The 17,439-nt window shown below is 38.8% G+C and overlaps 1 protein-coding gene across 1 annotated transcript; it reads left to right on the top strand.

The window, feature by feature from the left end:
* The first annotated feature begins 990 nt into the window (after positions 1–990).
* Positions 991–6,922, top strand: LOC149829504 (uncharacterized). Its single transcript, XM_090015562.1, has 9 exons — positions 991–1,354; positions 1,871–1,963; positions 3,675–3,779; positions 3,932–4,084; positions 4,183–4,281; positions 4,361–4,489; positions 5,395–5,574; positions 6,445–6,561; positions 6,666–6,922. Exons 1-9 carry the CDS (start codon positions 1,007–1,009, stop codon positions 6,822–6,824), a joined length of 1,383 nt encoding a protein of 460 aa, XP_089871688.1. The 5' UTR covers positions 991–1,006; the 3' UTR covers positions 6,825–6,922.
* Positions 6,923–17,439: the final 10,517 nt, after the last annotated feature.

Genomic DNA, 17,439 nt, shown 5'->3' with positions numbered 1-17,439 from the left:
ACCGGCCAACCCGTTTATTAAACGGGTGTCATGTCGGGTTACCCATTTAATAAATGGGTCGGGTTCATGTTTGCCACAGCCGACCCGTTTAATAAACGGGTTGGGTTTGTGTTGAGGTATGCTGACCCGCCAACCCGTTGACCCGACCCGCCAACCCCTACTTGTATACCCTTGGATAGAGGATAGTGCAATTCTGAAAAATTCAGCTATCTGGTTTGACCCGACGTCTGCCCTTAACTGTAGATAAAGCAGGTCGGACATGGGCCAAACATAACAGATCCGGATATGTATCTGAAATGTAAACAGTAGACCCAAATTGTTGTTCAGATCCACAATGGTTTCTGATGAAGTATGGTTCAATGGTGATCCAAAATGTATATCGTAATACTAGATCCATAAAAAAAGATGAAAAGTGTTCTTCACATGTAAGAAACAATCAAATTGGATCCTGATTCAAATTCTTCAACAACCTCTATCACACAAGTCTGAGTCAATGTCACAAGTCTTTGTTATCAAGATTTTCTCGGCAAGGGAAAACCTTCCGATAAATTATAAAATTTTGTTTATCTCAAAAAAAATAATTAGAAAATATCGGCATATATAATACTTCAAACTATAAAGCATGCGTAAATGTTGTTCATCTTGAAAAAAATGTTCAGAAAATCTTGCTTTAATATGGCGATAAAAACATGCTATTTTTAAATGTAGGATATATTTTGAGAAATATCAAGTTCTTTCAGTACCGTATCAGCTTTGGAAAATGTCGTCGATATTTGGGGGCTACGTACAAAGTATACTCAAATCCATGAAGGCGTGCCCAAAACTGCCCTTGAAGAATTCCCAAATTTACAAAAGAAGGATTCCCATTCGATTCCTAACGGTCTCCCGCCAACTACCAGTCTCTCTCACTTATGAGGGGCGAGGGAAAGACCTCTCTCTCTCTCTCTCTCGATGGCCAAACCGCCGGTTCCTTCCCGACGATGAGATTTCTCCTCCATCATCGACGATGTTCAGGCCCAAGCTCAAGCTATCCGAGAAGAAACAGGACCTTCCTGATTGGCTCGGAGGATCGGGCTTCTGGGTCTCTTCTGCAGTAGGCGGTTCCAAGGATGATGACGAGGCGGGGGATCTTAGCCCTCTTGCTGGAGGGTTCGAGTTCGCGGAGGAGCTTGTGCCGATAAAGCACGGTCCGGAGTTCGCGAAGGAGAGAGTGGGGTACAAGGTTGAGGAGGAAGAAGAGGGGTTTAGAGGACAATCGGATTTGAACGTCTGCAGAGGAACGACTAAAGAGACTGCTCCTTCGGTATCTACTTCGATAGCCGAAGAGGCAAAGCTGTCAGATTTGGAATTCGAGGTTAGGGCTTACTTGAATTTCCCCTTTTTTCTTTTTCCTGAAAAAAAGAAGAAAAAACGAACTGCATTGCTATTGAATTAGGGTTCAACCAATACGGTACTTTAGGAGATTTTAGAAGGTTTTGATATCAGAGGATTAAGGCATCAGAAAAATCTGGCACTTTTATAATTTGATGAGTCAAATAGGGCGTTTGGTTGAATTTATGGAAGTACTCCCACGGTTATTGACAAAAATGTGGGGAATCTGATTGGGAGGTGTTGTATGTAATAGATCATAAGCCCCTTCTGACTCTGAGGTTCAATGCATAATCTCATTTGAGTAACTGCCCGCCCGAACAATTGCACCAACTTGTATTTTTTTTCTTGCTTTGCTATATGTTCATTGACTGATGACTCGGCAACTGGAATCAATCTCTAATGAAGCCTCTTTTACGGAAAGTTGTTTTGAGAGAGTAACTGCGTTCTGTAGTATTATACGGTTCTTACCATTTGGCTTATGGTTTTGTTCTTTTTGAAGCTTTCCAGAGAGGTTATAAACTTGGATGTATTGCAAAAGATCGCTAAATCCGGTATTCCGGATGGAAGCAGGTTGCGGGCAATGACATGGAAGGTAAACCTTCATCGATTCTTGAGACATTTGTTGATCTGTTATATGCAGGTGTATATAGGTAGAATTTCTGCATTTACTGAAATGTTGTGTTGTATTGAAAATGACTGTTCTTATGATAATCGGCCATTATATTGTTTAGTTCAGAGTTGTGGGTAACAACTTCTGATCTTCCAATTCTTCTCTGTATTGTACGGATATTATTTTCCTGATGATAGCACAGTCATCATATGAAGTTGACTTGCCTCACCCACTAGAAAATTTCCTATGAATGTGGTTTTAGATGCATGGTTTGAAATATTTGAGAAAACTAGGACACTTAATATACACGGTGCTCCATTGTATAGATAGCCGTCAATACTTTGCCTTTCTCTTTTATTTGAGAACAAAAGTGAACACAACAAAATGAAAACAATGATAAAGTTGAAACACATGATCATCTTTCTGAAACATAAGCATCATAATGTGATGTATAATTAGGCAAGCATGTGAAACCTATGTGCAAATATTAATAAATTGGGCTTCAATGCCTCTATGACAGTGGCTTGTATATTATTTTTTTATACTATTGGAATTCTAACACAACGTGTGAGCCAGGGACAAGACTTCCAGCGGAAAGTTCTATATAAACATCATCAACAACAAAGATGAGCTTTACAAATCTCTTTTCTCCATTCCTACATATATATAGCTAAAATTAACCTAAAATCTTTCATGTGCATCTTCATATTGTTGCTTCAGGCCTTCATTCTGTGTAGGCCTAGTAGGCTTGCCAAGCTTGACTTGTTCATGCTCACCTCATTAGGCTATGCCACAGCTCAAGCTCATGAGTTGTAATGAGCTGTTAGTTCATCCCAGCCAACCTGAGCTTATGGAATAAAAAATATTCCTTTTTATGTTGAATGCACTAGGAATCAAACACCCAACCACTTCTTTCCCAACTGCATACCATAACCAAGTTTTCCACACCATTAAATATGTTATCACACACAAAATATATACATTACCTTTATGTAATGAACTTATATTAGCGGACCCAAGGTGACGACCCTTGTCCATGCTCAGGTCAGCAATCTTTCATGTGTTGCTCATGGCTTAGCTTGCCAAGCCTATTTTATGAGTGCAAACAAACTCTTGTTGAGACAAGCCACAAGCTGGTTGCCCTCGTTTACCCGCCCTAATTTTGTGTGTGTGTGCTCACTGCTTTGTCCTGTATAAAAAACGTGAGTCACGTAGCTCTCTCTGAAATGTAGGACCGAAATCTCATAAGCTAAACTTTTGTCTTTTTTTATATTGAAGTTTTCTAGTGCAAGTGTTGTGCATGAGAGAGAGAGAGAGAGAGAGAGAGAGAGAGAGAGAGAGAGATTGTTGTCTTCCGTGGATAAGGTGTACAATACTTTCTCTTGGAAAAGCTGTTAGGATGTCCTTGAGACCTTTTTGATGATTGAACTATCATATTTCTGTTTTCTAAACTTCAATAGTGAGTTGTTAGGTAAGTAGATTCAGCATCATCATTAGTGATTTTCAGTCAGTGATTCCCGATTGTGTCCTTAACTTACTACTTTATAAGTTACATTCAAATGGCTTAGGCTATCTACTTTGGAATAACAGAATTCCATTTTGGGAATCAATAAACCGTCATTTAGGTTGATGTTGCTCATGTCCGCTATTGTCAAGTAACTTACTGTCTTTTATTCTTTTTGTGCATGATTAGCTTTTACTGGAATATTTGCCAGTTGATCGAGAATTATGGGAGGGAGAGTTGGCAGAGAACAGAGCAAAGTATGCTGCCTTGAAAGCAGAGCTTCTATCAAGCCCGGTACGTTGTTGGAATGAGGACTCATTTTGCCACTTTTGTTTGCTATGCTTTCAAAGTAGACTCTAGTTTAAGTTTCAGAATGATGTTGTTTATGTATCAGGTGTCATTTGACAAGTTGATCTCCCATTGACAATCTTATTTCATCTAGGCAGTCAGAATTTGCTAGGAGGTTGGAAGAAGAGTCAAATTCTAACCAAGAGGATGTGGAGAATAGTATCGATGGACCCCTTAGAAGACATGAAATTTCAGATGGGGATCATCCTCTCAGTGTAGGGAAAGCTAGCGTCTGGCATAAGTATTTCGAAGTAAATGGACTACCTTTATGTCACATACATGTACATACTGGGAGCTTATGGCATGCCAATGGGTTCAACCATTAACGTCATTAATGTTTGTTTTCTAGTATGCAGAGATTGAAGAGCAGATCAATCGTGATGTGCTACGTACCCATCCAGACATGAGTTTCTTCTCGGGTGATTCTTCATTTGGCCGTGAGAATCAGGTATGTTCTTTTCAATGTTTTGCCAAGGATAGTGATTTCTCGAATCATAGGTCAAAGGACATCTTTCTGTTTTGTCCAGCAAGCAATGCGAAACATTCTCCTTATATTTGCAAAGATGAATCCAGTTATCCGTTATGTGCAAGGAATGAATGAGGTTTTGGCTCCATTATACTATGTTTTCAGAACTGATCCTGATGAGCAAAATGCTGTAAGCAAAAATCCCACCTTCTGCTTGTCAATTTTCATATTTTCTGGATGAATATTGGGTATTCACAGTTATGTGGTTTCATGTCATTTTTAGGCCCAGGCCTTTCTCTCTCTCTCACACACTCACACACACAGATATAGGGGGGTAATATTGGCTACACTCTAGAGTATCATACTCTCTAGCTAAAACTCATAGCTGCGAGTTTTATTTCATCAAGTTGACCCCACGATGCGTTCAACATGGTCCATTTACTAGGGAAATGCACTTTGCATTAATAGTTTCAATGTACAAAAATGACTTTCTTAATCATGAAATTTTTACACATTGGAACCATTAAATTTTGAATCCTTTAGAAAATTTGCTTATATAATGCAATCGGACAATCTAAACATAGGGCTGTCAATGGGTGCAGTTTGTATCGGGTACCCAACCTGACCTGAACCAGAATTCCCGGTTATGGGGATGGAAAATGCCAACCCGAATAATATTTGGGTCGAACCTGAACCTGACCCGAGCAATACGCGGGCCGGGTTTGGGTCATGATTTTTTCCTGGTACCCGACCCGAGTATTTTATATATACGTTTAATAAAAATAATTTTTTAAAATTATTTTGGTCTGGGTTTAGGATTCTATTTTTATGACCCGACAAAACCCAAACCCGGTAATTTGTTATATGGGTGAGTCTAGGTCAACCCTGACCCAGCCCTGCCCGGACCCGTTGACACCCCTATCTAAACATGTTTTTGACCAAACAAACCATATTAGATCATATCTGTAAAGATTGATTCATTGGCTGTGCTCCTTATTCATTTCAACTACTTGTGTTTTTCTTCCTTGTTCACTGCCTAGTTATGATGGCGGATTCTGCATATTCACTTTTTAACTATTTTTTATTGGTATGCAGTCAAATGCAGAGGCAGATAGCTTTGCCTGTTTTGTACGACTGTTAAGTGATTCTGTGGACCACTTCTGTCAGCAGCTAGATAATAGTTCTGTTGGTATCCACTGTACCCTCTCACGTTTATCAGAGTTGCTAAAAGCCCATGATGAAGAGCTATGGCGTCATCTTGTAATCATTAATAAGGTAGAACTCGTGCAATCAATTAAGTTGCAACTATGAGGGACATGATGCCTTATATTTAATGTTTAATCCTAATGAAATCACATGTAGAAATTACCAACTTGACCAGTCAACCAGAATTCTTTTCAAGTTCCTCAACAATAGTTAGTTCATGTTCGGCCTGTTGAATGGAAGCTTATTCCATGAAATCAAAATTTTCTTTGAGCCTTGGCATCAGACTGTGAAGGGCATTCTTAGCTAATACCTAATAATATATTTTCCTTATTTTCTTGTGGAATATTAATTCCATATTTTTGGTAACTAAAAAAAAAGGTCTTGATTCCAAGGAACATACTTCCAGTGTTGTGAATGAAACATGCTATTAAGTGCATTGCTGCATTACCACTCGGAATTTCATTCCAAATACAAAATTTATTTTTCTGTTTCTGGCAAAGAAAACTATGTTTCTTTGTCAAGAATTATTTTAAAGTGTTTTTGGGTGCACCGACTTACCCAGATAAATGGGATAAGCTGGGAAATTTCATTATGATCTATAATAGAAGATCCCACCTTCCTCCATTCATCTGGATAAGTGGTTGCATCCAAACACCATCTAAGAGTTTCTGGAACTTCAATATTTTGAAAGCTAACGTGTTTACTCTCTCAGTATAGGAAAGATTTCCACTTTTAACCTTCAAAACTTTTTTCATTATAAAGTATGCTCAGGAGTTAGTGCACGTTTTTGGCTTAGAGATAAAGGTCTAGCCCTTCACATAGTAGCTGCTTATTCATCTTTTATGCATTTTATGCTGCATGTTGTAGATGTCCTTGTACTATCTCAGTTTTTCTGGTACAAATGACATTAAAAATAACTGTTTCTCACTCATTTGGCAGGTTAATCCCCAATTTTATGCATTTCGGTGGATCACGCTGCTGCTCACTCAGGAATTCAGCTTCCAAGCCATCTTGAGAATATGGGATTCTCTTCTTGGTGACCCTTCTGGTATCCAGGTCTCTCTCTTAAACATCCCTCATGCGTACAAGTGTTGGCATAGGCAGTCAAAATTAATTGGCAATTGCTGTGGTTGAACATGAACTCATTGTTGGTGGTGAAGGACATGCTGTTGCGGGTATGTTGTGCTATGCTGCTATGTGTTAGAAGCAAGCTGTTGAGGGGAGATTTTATTGCAAACCTGAAGCTGCTACAGCACTACCCACAAATTGACATCAATTATCTTCTAAAGGTTGCCGATGAAATAGATACCAACTTATAGCTTCAAGATCTCTGCTTTCACAGAGTCAGGCATGCATGTACAGCTGCACATGTAAAAGAGGATTAACATGGTACGGGTTGCTGATGCTTTTTCCATCATGGGATCTCTTTTTTCTCTTATTTCAAGTCATAAGCACTGCCTTATAAGTTAGAAGATTCAACAAATGGACTCAGAATTAATGATTACACGACTCACACGGGTGGGTGTTTAGTATCTTGCTCGGATCATGTCAAGAGTGCAAGTTGAATATTTGTATCATGTTTTTGTTGGGTTTTTTTTCTGGTTTACTTATTTTGTTACTTATATGCAGAGCTGTAGGTAGCCAGAAAAGTCGACCAGATGTCAACCTGTTGTAAATGGTTTCCATCACTCTAGCAATCGCATGGACTTCTCTGTATGTATAAACTTTTACGTATGGCAGTCTATATACAAAGTGGCATTAGAATTTGAGGCTGCAATAACTAGTGCTCTGAATTAATGGCATGTTTGAGGGTTTCTTCAATTCACATTCTCTTGTCTATGCTTTGAGCCCACAAAATTATCAACTCAATATACATGGGAATGTGTTAACCATACTCGATTGCACTGGGTATCTCAGCCTGTACTTTTAAGGCCAAAATCATGACTTGATATCTTTGTCCTCCCTAAGTCGAGTTCTGTGAGCCAAATTATATCCTTTGCCACCCACTATAAAGAAAAAGCTTGGCACTTGATATCATCATTATACCGAGTCTATGCTTTTGATTCATGTTACTGAAGTATAAAATCTTAGTAGGTCTGAACTCTAAAGCTTGCTCAGACATGGGTTTGTTGTCAGAAAAGCAAGTGAAATTTTGGACCCATTGGTTTCCTTCATTTCAATGAATGTTGTGCAGTCTAAGTACTGAATCTATGACAAGATGAAGGGAGATCCCTAGTTTGCTTGAGAGTCATGCGGATCTGGTGCAGCTCTCATGTTAGATTCCTCCTTGAGCCAAGAGATCAGAAGATGTCAAATGCATGTTAATGGTAAATCAGATTCACATGCACACAAAGGGACCAGATTTAATGAAGAGACACGGAGAGATGTGAGAGAGAGTGTCATTTACGTGGTTCGGCCATTGATGGCCTACGTCCACGGAAGGCAAACAGTAACTCTCACATTCACGCACGTATTCACTACATCGGGGTTACAATATTTAAAATAACAGACTCATATGATAGGGATAGAGATATCCCTATCATATCCCAGATGACTCAACAAAGGTAGGAGCACATCCATCCAAATGTGCAGATTCCCAGCTGGTGAACCTTATCACCTGTAACAGAACCTTATCAAATGTAACTTCCCACGTAACTGCATCAAATGCAAGGTTGTTAAATGCGATGAGGCGAAACGAGGCGTTGAGCCTGCGCTTCGCCTCTGAGGCGTACGCCTCAAGTACTGAGGTGTACGCCTCTCACAACTGGTATGGAAGTGAAGCGGTGGGAGGGGAGGCAGTAAGAGAAGGACCACGCGCCCAGCTGGTACGGAAGCGAGGGATATGCCAGTCGTCCGGTGGTCGGAGAAGACTGAGCAGCAGCTGCAGCACAGCAACTCCGGTGGTCGGTGGTCACAACTGGTCGGAGGTTAATGAGGGGCGCATCACAGCAACGCCTCAGTACCTTGAGGGTGCGCCTCGCCTCTGAGGCGTATGTTTCAGGTACTGAGGCATACACCTCTCACAACACTGATCAAATGTAACTGCCCACGAATGTGGGAGTGAGTTGTCACCTCTTCCAACACTCTCTCTCAAGTTGGAGCGAAGATAGTCATCGAGCTCAACGTCGCTAGAACACTAAAAAATTGTGAAGATTTCTGCGAGCTGTTCTGAACTCCAAGTGTAAGGTGTGCAAATTTCTTCATATTGAACTTTTTCCCTGATGAAGTGATAGTCTAGCTCAATGTGTTTCATCCTTTCGTGAAAGACGGAGTTAGCAGCGATAAGAATGACAACTTAGTTGTCGCAATACATGTTAATAGGAGTGTCCACCTTGAATCCCATTTTGATGAGCAGGGACTTGACCCATGAGTTTGCAAGCGGTGGAGGCCATGGCTCTGTTCTCGGCCTCGACACTGGATCGAGCAATAATGTTTTACGTCTTCATCCTATGCCACTGCCATTTCTCATTTTTCTAATATTTTTTCATTCTATTTTTCTCATGCACACAAACAATTGAAAATTTTTTATTTAAAAAAAATTATCATAACAAAACTTTTCATAGGCAATTTGTTTTTTCCTATGAAAAAATTTCTTGCTTTCACACGTGCTCTAAAAAATTTCATTTAGAGCCAACTTTTTACTCATAATTTCAACTATAGGCCACATATTTCTGAAATTTCAAATATGAACCAAACTTTTCCTGAAAATATCAAATAAAGACCTTAGGACTAGGCATGCACACAAACTGAGCCTGGGCTGTTCTAACTTGGCTCAAGCTCGGTGCCAAGCTTGAACAATATTGTTCAAACCATGGTTGCCAGTTGAGGAAGCGGGAGCGGGAAGCGATACGGGAAGCGGGAGCGGGAAGCGAGGCACTTTCAAAATTGTTCAAACTCTGCTTGCCGAACCATTGTTCCAAAAAAAAATTACCATTAAAGGGTCCTGCAAAGGTGGGATTCAAACCTCAATCTCCCCCAAGTGGTGCACAAATGACACACCATTAAGCTGGACTGTGAGTTCTGTTTATTGTGACCTAGAAAATTTACATATACTAAAAATCTGCCTGAGTATTATATAGAGAAAAAGTGATAGGGTGTGAAATTAGAATTCAGCACCTTTTGAGAGAGATACTAACCACCCATTAATTAGGAAATGATGATTTTAGGGTTTTACCTTGCAAACATATTACATATATAACTTATGCAAGCTTTATCGAGTTTTTTGAGCTTAATTGAGTTTAGAGACTTGATCAAGATCGCTTGTTTATCCACATCGAGCTTGAACTTGTGTTCAAGCTCAGCTCATTTATTTTTTTGAACGAGTTTGAGCCGAGCTTAAACAGGTCGAGCTCGATCTTGCTAGGCTGGTTGTGCCCTACTGAAGGATGAGTCCTTTTTTGGCTTCTTGTATTGTCCCTTAAAAACTGGAAAGTACTTACTTATTCTTATAAAAAAATAAAAAGTAAATTGCATCAACTTTTAATGATTAAGGTTACTGTTGTAATTTAACTTATTATTTCAGTTAAAAGATAATAATAAATGCAGACCCTTATTGGACAGTTTTAAAGAAAAATTTAGCTATATTTAAAATTTTAGAAACATGTGGCCCATATTTGGAATTGAGGGCAAAAGCTTGGCTCCTAAATGAATTTTTCCTTTATTTTTGTATTGAAAAAATGTTATCACAAACAAAGGGTTTTATTATATATAAGAAGATGCTGAAAGTCAAGGGCACTTACAAGCAGTGAAAGTTAAAGTTGATTGATGTTCATTTCTTATTTATTCATTATTTTGATGCACTACCTACCAGGCAAGGCAATATAAAAATAAAATGTGTCGACGAAATAAACCTAACTAGGGTCAGATTCAACAAAAAACCATATCAAATCAGTTAGCTGTCTTCGTTAATGAGGATACAGAAAAACCCATGCTCGGGAAGGTGGCAGATGACGGAGGTTTCTAAGGGTAAGAAATCAGAGCAGAGTTCATCCATGGAGGTCAAAAGTACAAATCCGAAGAGAGATCATTACTCTGATAAAGACTGTGCACATCAAGCAGTCGGAGCAGATGTGATAGAGGAAAATCACAATGGCTGGCGAATACTCTTGCCAGGATGAAGACAAGTCGGTGACTAGAGTTTTCTGAATGAGGGCCTTCAGAGCAGTGGAGCCAAAGTGCGAGTGTTACAAAAGGCAGGAGCATTCCACCCCACTCCCATGTTTGACGCTGTTATGTCACGACCTTCTCCAAGAACAGAATGTCTGCAATGCAAACGAGGTATTTCAGTTGATAAACCTGGTTCGGTGTTCGATCTCTCTTCAGGCCAATCTTCTAAACCCCCTGATCAGTCAACTAGTAGTCACCCTCTTCAATAAGTCGATCCTTCGACTTTGGTTGGTTCACAGTAAGGTGTTTCTATATGAAACTCTTTAGCTAGAACATACGAGGGCTTGGGAGATTGTGGGCCCGATGCCACATCATGTAATTGCTCTCTCACCGTCAACAAGATGTAGCCTTTTTCAGGAAACTAAAATTATATTAGATAAGTGTAACTACGGGACCTCTCGAGTTCGGGTTTGTGTAAAATTACCAAAACAACCTTAAAACCAAGCAATTTTTTTTCATGTCATAATAAGGTCTCATCAATGCTATAAAATCCAACATAACCGAGGGGTCCACTCATCTAACACTAATATTGTCTATATCCATCAAGGTAAAAGGTCCAAATTTTACATCCAAAATAAAAAAAGTAAAACAAAGTACTCCAAAGTAATTCAATTCACCAATAGCCGAGTCTCAGTCCACAAATCATGTTCTCCTTACTGCAGTGCTTCTTGATCCTACAGTTGTAACCAAGCGGAGGTTAGTCTAAAACCAGTAAGGTTTCATTTACAAATATAAGACACACAATCATTACAACTATAATGATCTCTAAGCTCCTATTCTAAGTTTAATTAGTTCTCTAACTAGTACACATATTGTTTATATATTTTATCTTCCTTTTGTATTTTTTCTTATCCTTCGTGAAACCGTTCTTGATTTCTATAGTAGACATTTCTCAATATCGTCCCGTACACTAATTGGTTATTCTAGAAATAGCCTCTCGGGCATAGCAACCCATATAGACAACTCCAAAGTCTATGGTGTTGGCTAGACATATAAACCACTCCACAAACAACATTAGTCCAATCCAAACTATGAACTTTCAATTGTTGCAGCTTTGCTTATTGGCTGCAAGGCAGAAAGCCCAATATGCCCATTGATAGTTAGTTGAAGAGCCCGAAAGACTATACTTGCCCTAAGGTGTCCAAGGAGTGCGGTTCACGCTACATCTTACATATGTTCAATAGGCAATGTTTTTACCTAAGAGGGTTACCTAGGAGTTTCTCAATATCTCAGGCATAAATGAAATACACACACCTCTAACAGAGCCCTAAACCATGCCCTTTCTGGTAGAGTTCTTATCTCTCTCTCTATGTCATTACCCTAGATGCATTATTCATTTTCTTTCCTATTGTTAAGTGTATTATATCATTTTAAGTGTACATTCGCTAATTAGTTTTCAACATGTAATCACATTGACATAATATCAAGTCTAGAGAAAATAATCTATCATAAAGATATATCATGATTAATCACATCATAGCATGATGATACCCTCCCAAGATACAAGCATGTCATTTTCATAATAAACTCATATTTTTAAAATTTTGAAACTCTACCTCATTTTCTCAGTGCTTAGCATTTCTTTCATTTTTCTACAACATATTACATGTGTCAAACCATTATCCTCATTTTTTACAACAAGCACATTCATGACGTGAATCATATCATCTGCTAATATTTTTATGACATGATCAAGTACAAAGATAAACATGTAATATGTACTATAATCCACATGCATCTTATTGAAAGCAACAAAAATATAAATTTTTAAGCATGCAATTCACTCGATCTATTCACATACATCAAATAATCCACATACACATATTTTTAAAGTATATCGAATCATAACACTTACACATAAAGAGATACATTTATAAACAAACGTGTATCTTATTATCTATGGAGTTATTTGCAAATATTACCTTACCTCGAATGCAAGAATTGATACCTCACCCTATAGTTGAGTCATCATAGAAGCAGTCAGACATGTTCAGTACACAAAGACTAACTTAATTTACCAAACTAATGTTTTCTTTATTTTGTAAAATTATCAAATCATCCCTCCTAAAGATAGGCTATCAAACCTCATTTTTCTTGTTGGGTGTTTGGCCATAAAAATAGGATAGAAAAATTCATCTCTGTGATTTGATTCCAATGCACTAAACCTCACATGATTTCGAGTTCGGAGTGAAGAGTTATGCCCATTTTACTGAAATAGGCAAAACTAGGGTAAAAAATGTCATTTAGCCTCTCAAGCAGGTTTGGATCTGAATAATAGAATTGTGTGCGATCCATCTAACTCTCCGAGTTTGATTTTTAGTTCTGAATCAGATTCGACCCGAATCCATATCCTATAAGTACAACCCAAAATTGGTATATGTATAATTAGTTTACTAGTCCTAACCAACTAAGCCATGATGGTTTACTAGTTAAGAGTAGTTTCCTACATGTGAGAGGTTGGGGGTTTAAATCCCAACCCCACTCTCTCACACATACATTTTTTATTCATCTTGACGAGACTTGGTTCCACACAGATCGAGTCGGTCTATCCAAAGATGATAGACTGAGACAAAGAGTGGGCCCAACTTGATCAGACTTGGTGTGTTTTCACCCAGACCAAGTCAGTCCCTCTATAGACCAAGACAGAGATCGATTGCCCTTTGTCTCACCCCAAAATTGACCAGACTCATCACCCATACAGAGTCAGCCTGAGACAATGAGCAAATGCTCTTTGTCTCACCCAAACTTGATCAGACTCAATCTTGTTTCACCCAAACTAAGTCGGTTTGTCTGTAAACTGAGACAAAGAGTGATTGCTCTCTGTCTCGCCCTAAATTTGACAAGACTTGGTCTGGTTTTATCTAGATCGAGACATAGAGCAACTACTCTCTATCTTGCCCTAAATTTGACCAGACTCTATCTGGTTTCACCTAGACCGAGTTTGTCTAGGTGCAAACCCATTGGACCTAGTCTGGTTGCACCCAAACCGACTGGTCTTGGCTGACTCGATCTGGTTCTAACCCGAACAAAGTCAGTCTGTGGCCTTAAATGGCTGAAATAGAGCCCATGACCCCCTGCCCGCGGCCCCTTCTCTCTCTCTCAACTGAGTGTCGTCAGCAACCTCATGGTTGTCGGTTGCTGGGATAGGGGATCCCCACCCCTTGCCTTACTCTTTTTCTTCATGGCGGGCGGCAAGGATAGTCCCTGCCCCCCTCCCTTCTTTGCTTGATCGATGCCGACAACTATGGTTGCCAAATTTTTTTTTAACATAAACACGTTATGAGAGAGGTTGTTACCTATTGTCACCACCCCTCGAATGGTGCTTGCGCTTTGACCTCCCACAAACCCTCTCTTTCTCTCTCCCCCTTCTCTCCTCTCTCTTGAAAATGGAGGGAATGAGACAACTCATGGGTTCTTATATAACCCATGAGTACATGGGGGTTTCAGCACCTCCCCCCACTAATCTTACTTAATGAGGGGGCATTTCCTCTTCCCCCACTACCTCATGCGTGAGGAGAGGGAGGGACTCCCGACCTTGACCTAGTTGAGATGGGTGAGCTTGAGCTTACTTGGCCAGCTAAGTCGAGTTTTATAATTTTACCCTCCTTAAATGAAGATTTGCCTTAAATCTTACTTGAAAACAGATATGAGATGTCTGACTCATGCTCCTAGGAGGCCTCATTCTTGTTGTAATGTTTTTATCTGACTAGCAACAGTTATGTGACTTTTTTCCTTAATCTTTGTTCCATCAAATCCAAAATCTCAATGAGCACTTCACTAAGAGTCATGTCATCTTGGATGTCCAATACTAACTCCATTGTATCTAATATGCATGAGGGATCTAACACATATTTCTGCAGCATGGATGCATAAAACACATTATGCATCCTTGACAGTGATGGGGGTAACACCAATCTATATGTAGTAGGGCTTACTTTTTGCAAAATTTTAAAGAGTTCAATGTACTTTAGACTTAATTTCTTCTTCTTTTCAAATCTTATTACTCCTTTGAAATATGATATTTTTAAGAAACATGTTCACCTTTCTCAAACTCCAACTCGTGTTACTTTCATGGCGACTTTGAGTTGTCAACAGTTTTTCATGAATGAATCTAACTTGTTCTATAATCTATTGAACTAATTTTGGTACTAATAGCTTTTTCTCGCCCACTTCATATCTGCATGGAGGTGTCCTAAAACGTCTTCCTTATAGAGCCTCATAGAGAGCCATACTAATACTAGTCTGAAAACTATTATTATACGTGAACTTTATCAATGGCAGAATCTAATGCCATGGATCTTGATACTCTAGTGCACAAGCTCATAATATATCTTCTAGCATTTGAATGATCCTTTCAGACTGTCCATCCATTGGAGGATGAAAAGTTGTACTAATCCTCAACTGTATCTCCATTGCCTTTTGAAAACCCTACCAGAACTTGGAGGTAAATTTTGAATCTCTATCAAAGATGATTGAATCTGGCACTCCATGTGATCTCATTGTTTCTCTAATAAAGATACAATCTAACTGCTTAAAGTAACATGTTGTCTTGCACAAAAAGAAATGTGCCGATTTAGTCAACATGTCAATGATAACCCAAATTACATTCAATCCCTCCTTAGTCTTTGGAAATCCGGTGACAAAATCCATCATGATATCCCCCATTTTCACACTAGAATGTGTAGTGGTTGCAACAGTCCTCCCGGTCTTTGGTGCTCAATCTTCACTTATTGACACAACAGACATACAAACTAAACAACATCCCTCTTTATCCTACTCCACTAAATTTTTTTTGAAGTTTCTGTACATCTTCATATTGACATGGTGGATGAAATATCTAGAATGATGTGCCTCATATAGTACTAATTTCCTAAGTTTCTCGTCCTTAGGAATACATGCATGATCTTGAAATCTCAAAATTCCTTGATCATCCACCTTAAAGTCTGGACTTTCACCCTTAGATACTACTAATTTGATCTCTTCCAATTCTGAATCTAAGGGTTGCTTATCCTTGATCTTGTCCCAAGCCTTTGACCCTAAAGTTGTCTGCGCAAACATCAGTTGACCAAACCTGTATTGAACCTCTGTTTTCTGATCTTTGATGATGACAACCAGGTTCAATATAGATAATCATGCAACTGCTTCTGATTTCTGACTAAGGGCATCAATTGCTTCTGATTTTTGGCTAAGGGCATCAACCACTACATTAGCCTTCTCCTGTGATATTTTAATTCAAAATGATAGTCCTTCATTAACTCAAGCTACTGCCTCTGCCTCATATTTAATTTATTGTAAGAGAACAAGTATTTCAATCTCTGTTGGTCAGTGAATACCTCAAATTATTTTCCATACAAGTAGTGTCGCCAAATCTTAAGTACGAACACTACTGCCACCAACTCTAAGTCATAAGTTGCGTAATTCATCTCGTGCACTTTCAACTATCGATACGCATAAGCAACAACCTTGTCATGCTATATCAAGACACATCCTAATCCCTTGTGCGATGTATCACTATCAACTGTAAATCCGCCAGTGCCAAAAGGTAGAACTAGCACTAGTGCAATTGTTAATCGCTTCTTGATATCTTTGAAGCTTTGTTCATACTTCTCATTTCACTCAAACTTTGCTTTCTTCTTTGTAAGTTTGGTCATTTGGGCTACCAACATTGAGAATCCTTTCCACCTATAATACCCTGTTAAACCCAAGAAACTTTGTACTTCAATGACATTCTTAGGTCTAGACCAATTAGCCCCTACTTTGACCTTAGTTAGGTCCACCATTACACCATCTTTATTGGCAATGTGTCCTTGAAAAAAGACTTGATCATGCTAAAATGCATATTTAGAGAATTTAGCATATATCTTATGTTCTCTAAGTATTTGCCACTATCCTTAAATGTTTCGTATGTTGTTCCTTGTTGGCTGAATATATGAGAATATCATCCACAAATGCCACTACAAATTTATTTAAATAAGGTTTGAACACTTGATTCATCAAATCAATGAACATTGTTAGGGCATTCGTTAGACCAAAAGGCATAACCAAGAACTCTTAATATTCATATCTTGAGCAAAAAGCTATATTGGCCACATCTTCCTCCCTTATCTTCAACTAATGATACCCAGAACGAAGATCCAACTTTGAAAAGCATGTTGCCCCTTGAAGTTGATCAAACAAATCATCTATCATTGGTAGTAGATACTTGTTCTTTATGGTGACTGCATTCAACTTCCTGTAGTTGATGCACATCCGTAGTGACCCATCCTTTTTTATGAATAAAACCAGTGTGCCTCAAGGTGACACCGATGGTCAGATAAATCCAATATCCAATATCCAATAGCTCTTGCAGTTGATCCTTGAGTTCCTTTTGTTCTCCAGATCTCATTCGATAAGGTACAATGAACATGGGTGCAGTACTAGAAACTAAATCAATCTGGAACTCGACTTCCCTTTTTGGTGAAAGTCCTAGTAATTCGTTAGGAAAACCATCCGCAAACTCTTGCATAATTTCCACCTCTACAATCATAAAACTATCCTTAACCTATGTCTTTATATAGGCCAAATAACTAATACAACCCTTTTGTATGTATTTGTTGGCCTGAAGAAACAAAATGATCACTAGTTTTGAGAGCCTTCTAATGCCCTGAAAGGTGAACAATGGAGTCTCAAGCTGTTGAAAAATGACACTCTTTCTTCAACAATAGATGGTTGCATGATGGTTAGATAACTAATCCATGCCTAAAATTATGTCTACTCCCTTAAAGTCTA

The sequence above is a fragment of the Nuphar pumila genome, chromosome 8, assembly GCF_984573655.1.
Source record: "Nuphar pumila chromosome 8, dmNupPumi1.hap1.1, whole genome shotgun sequence".
Lineage (NCBI taxonomy): Eukaryota > Viridiplantae > Streptophyta > Magnoliopsida > Nymphaeales > Nymphaeaceae > Nuphar > Nuphar pumila.
The sequence above is the reverse complement of the archived record's forward strand: the minus strand, read 5'-3'. Positions and strand labels throughout refer to the sequence as shown.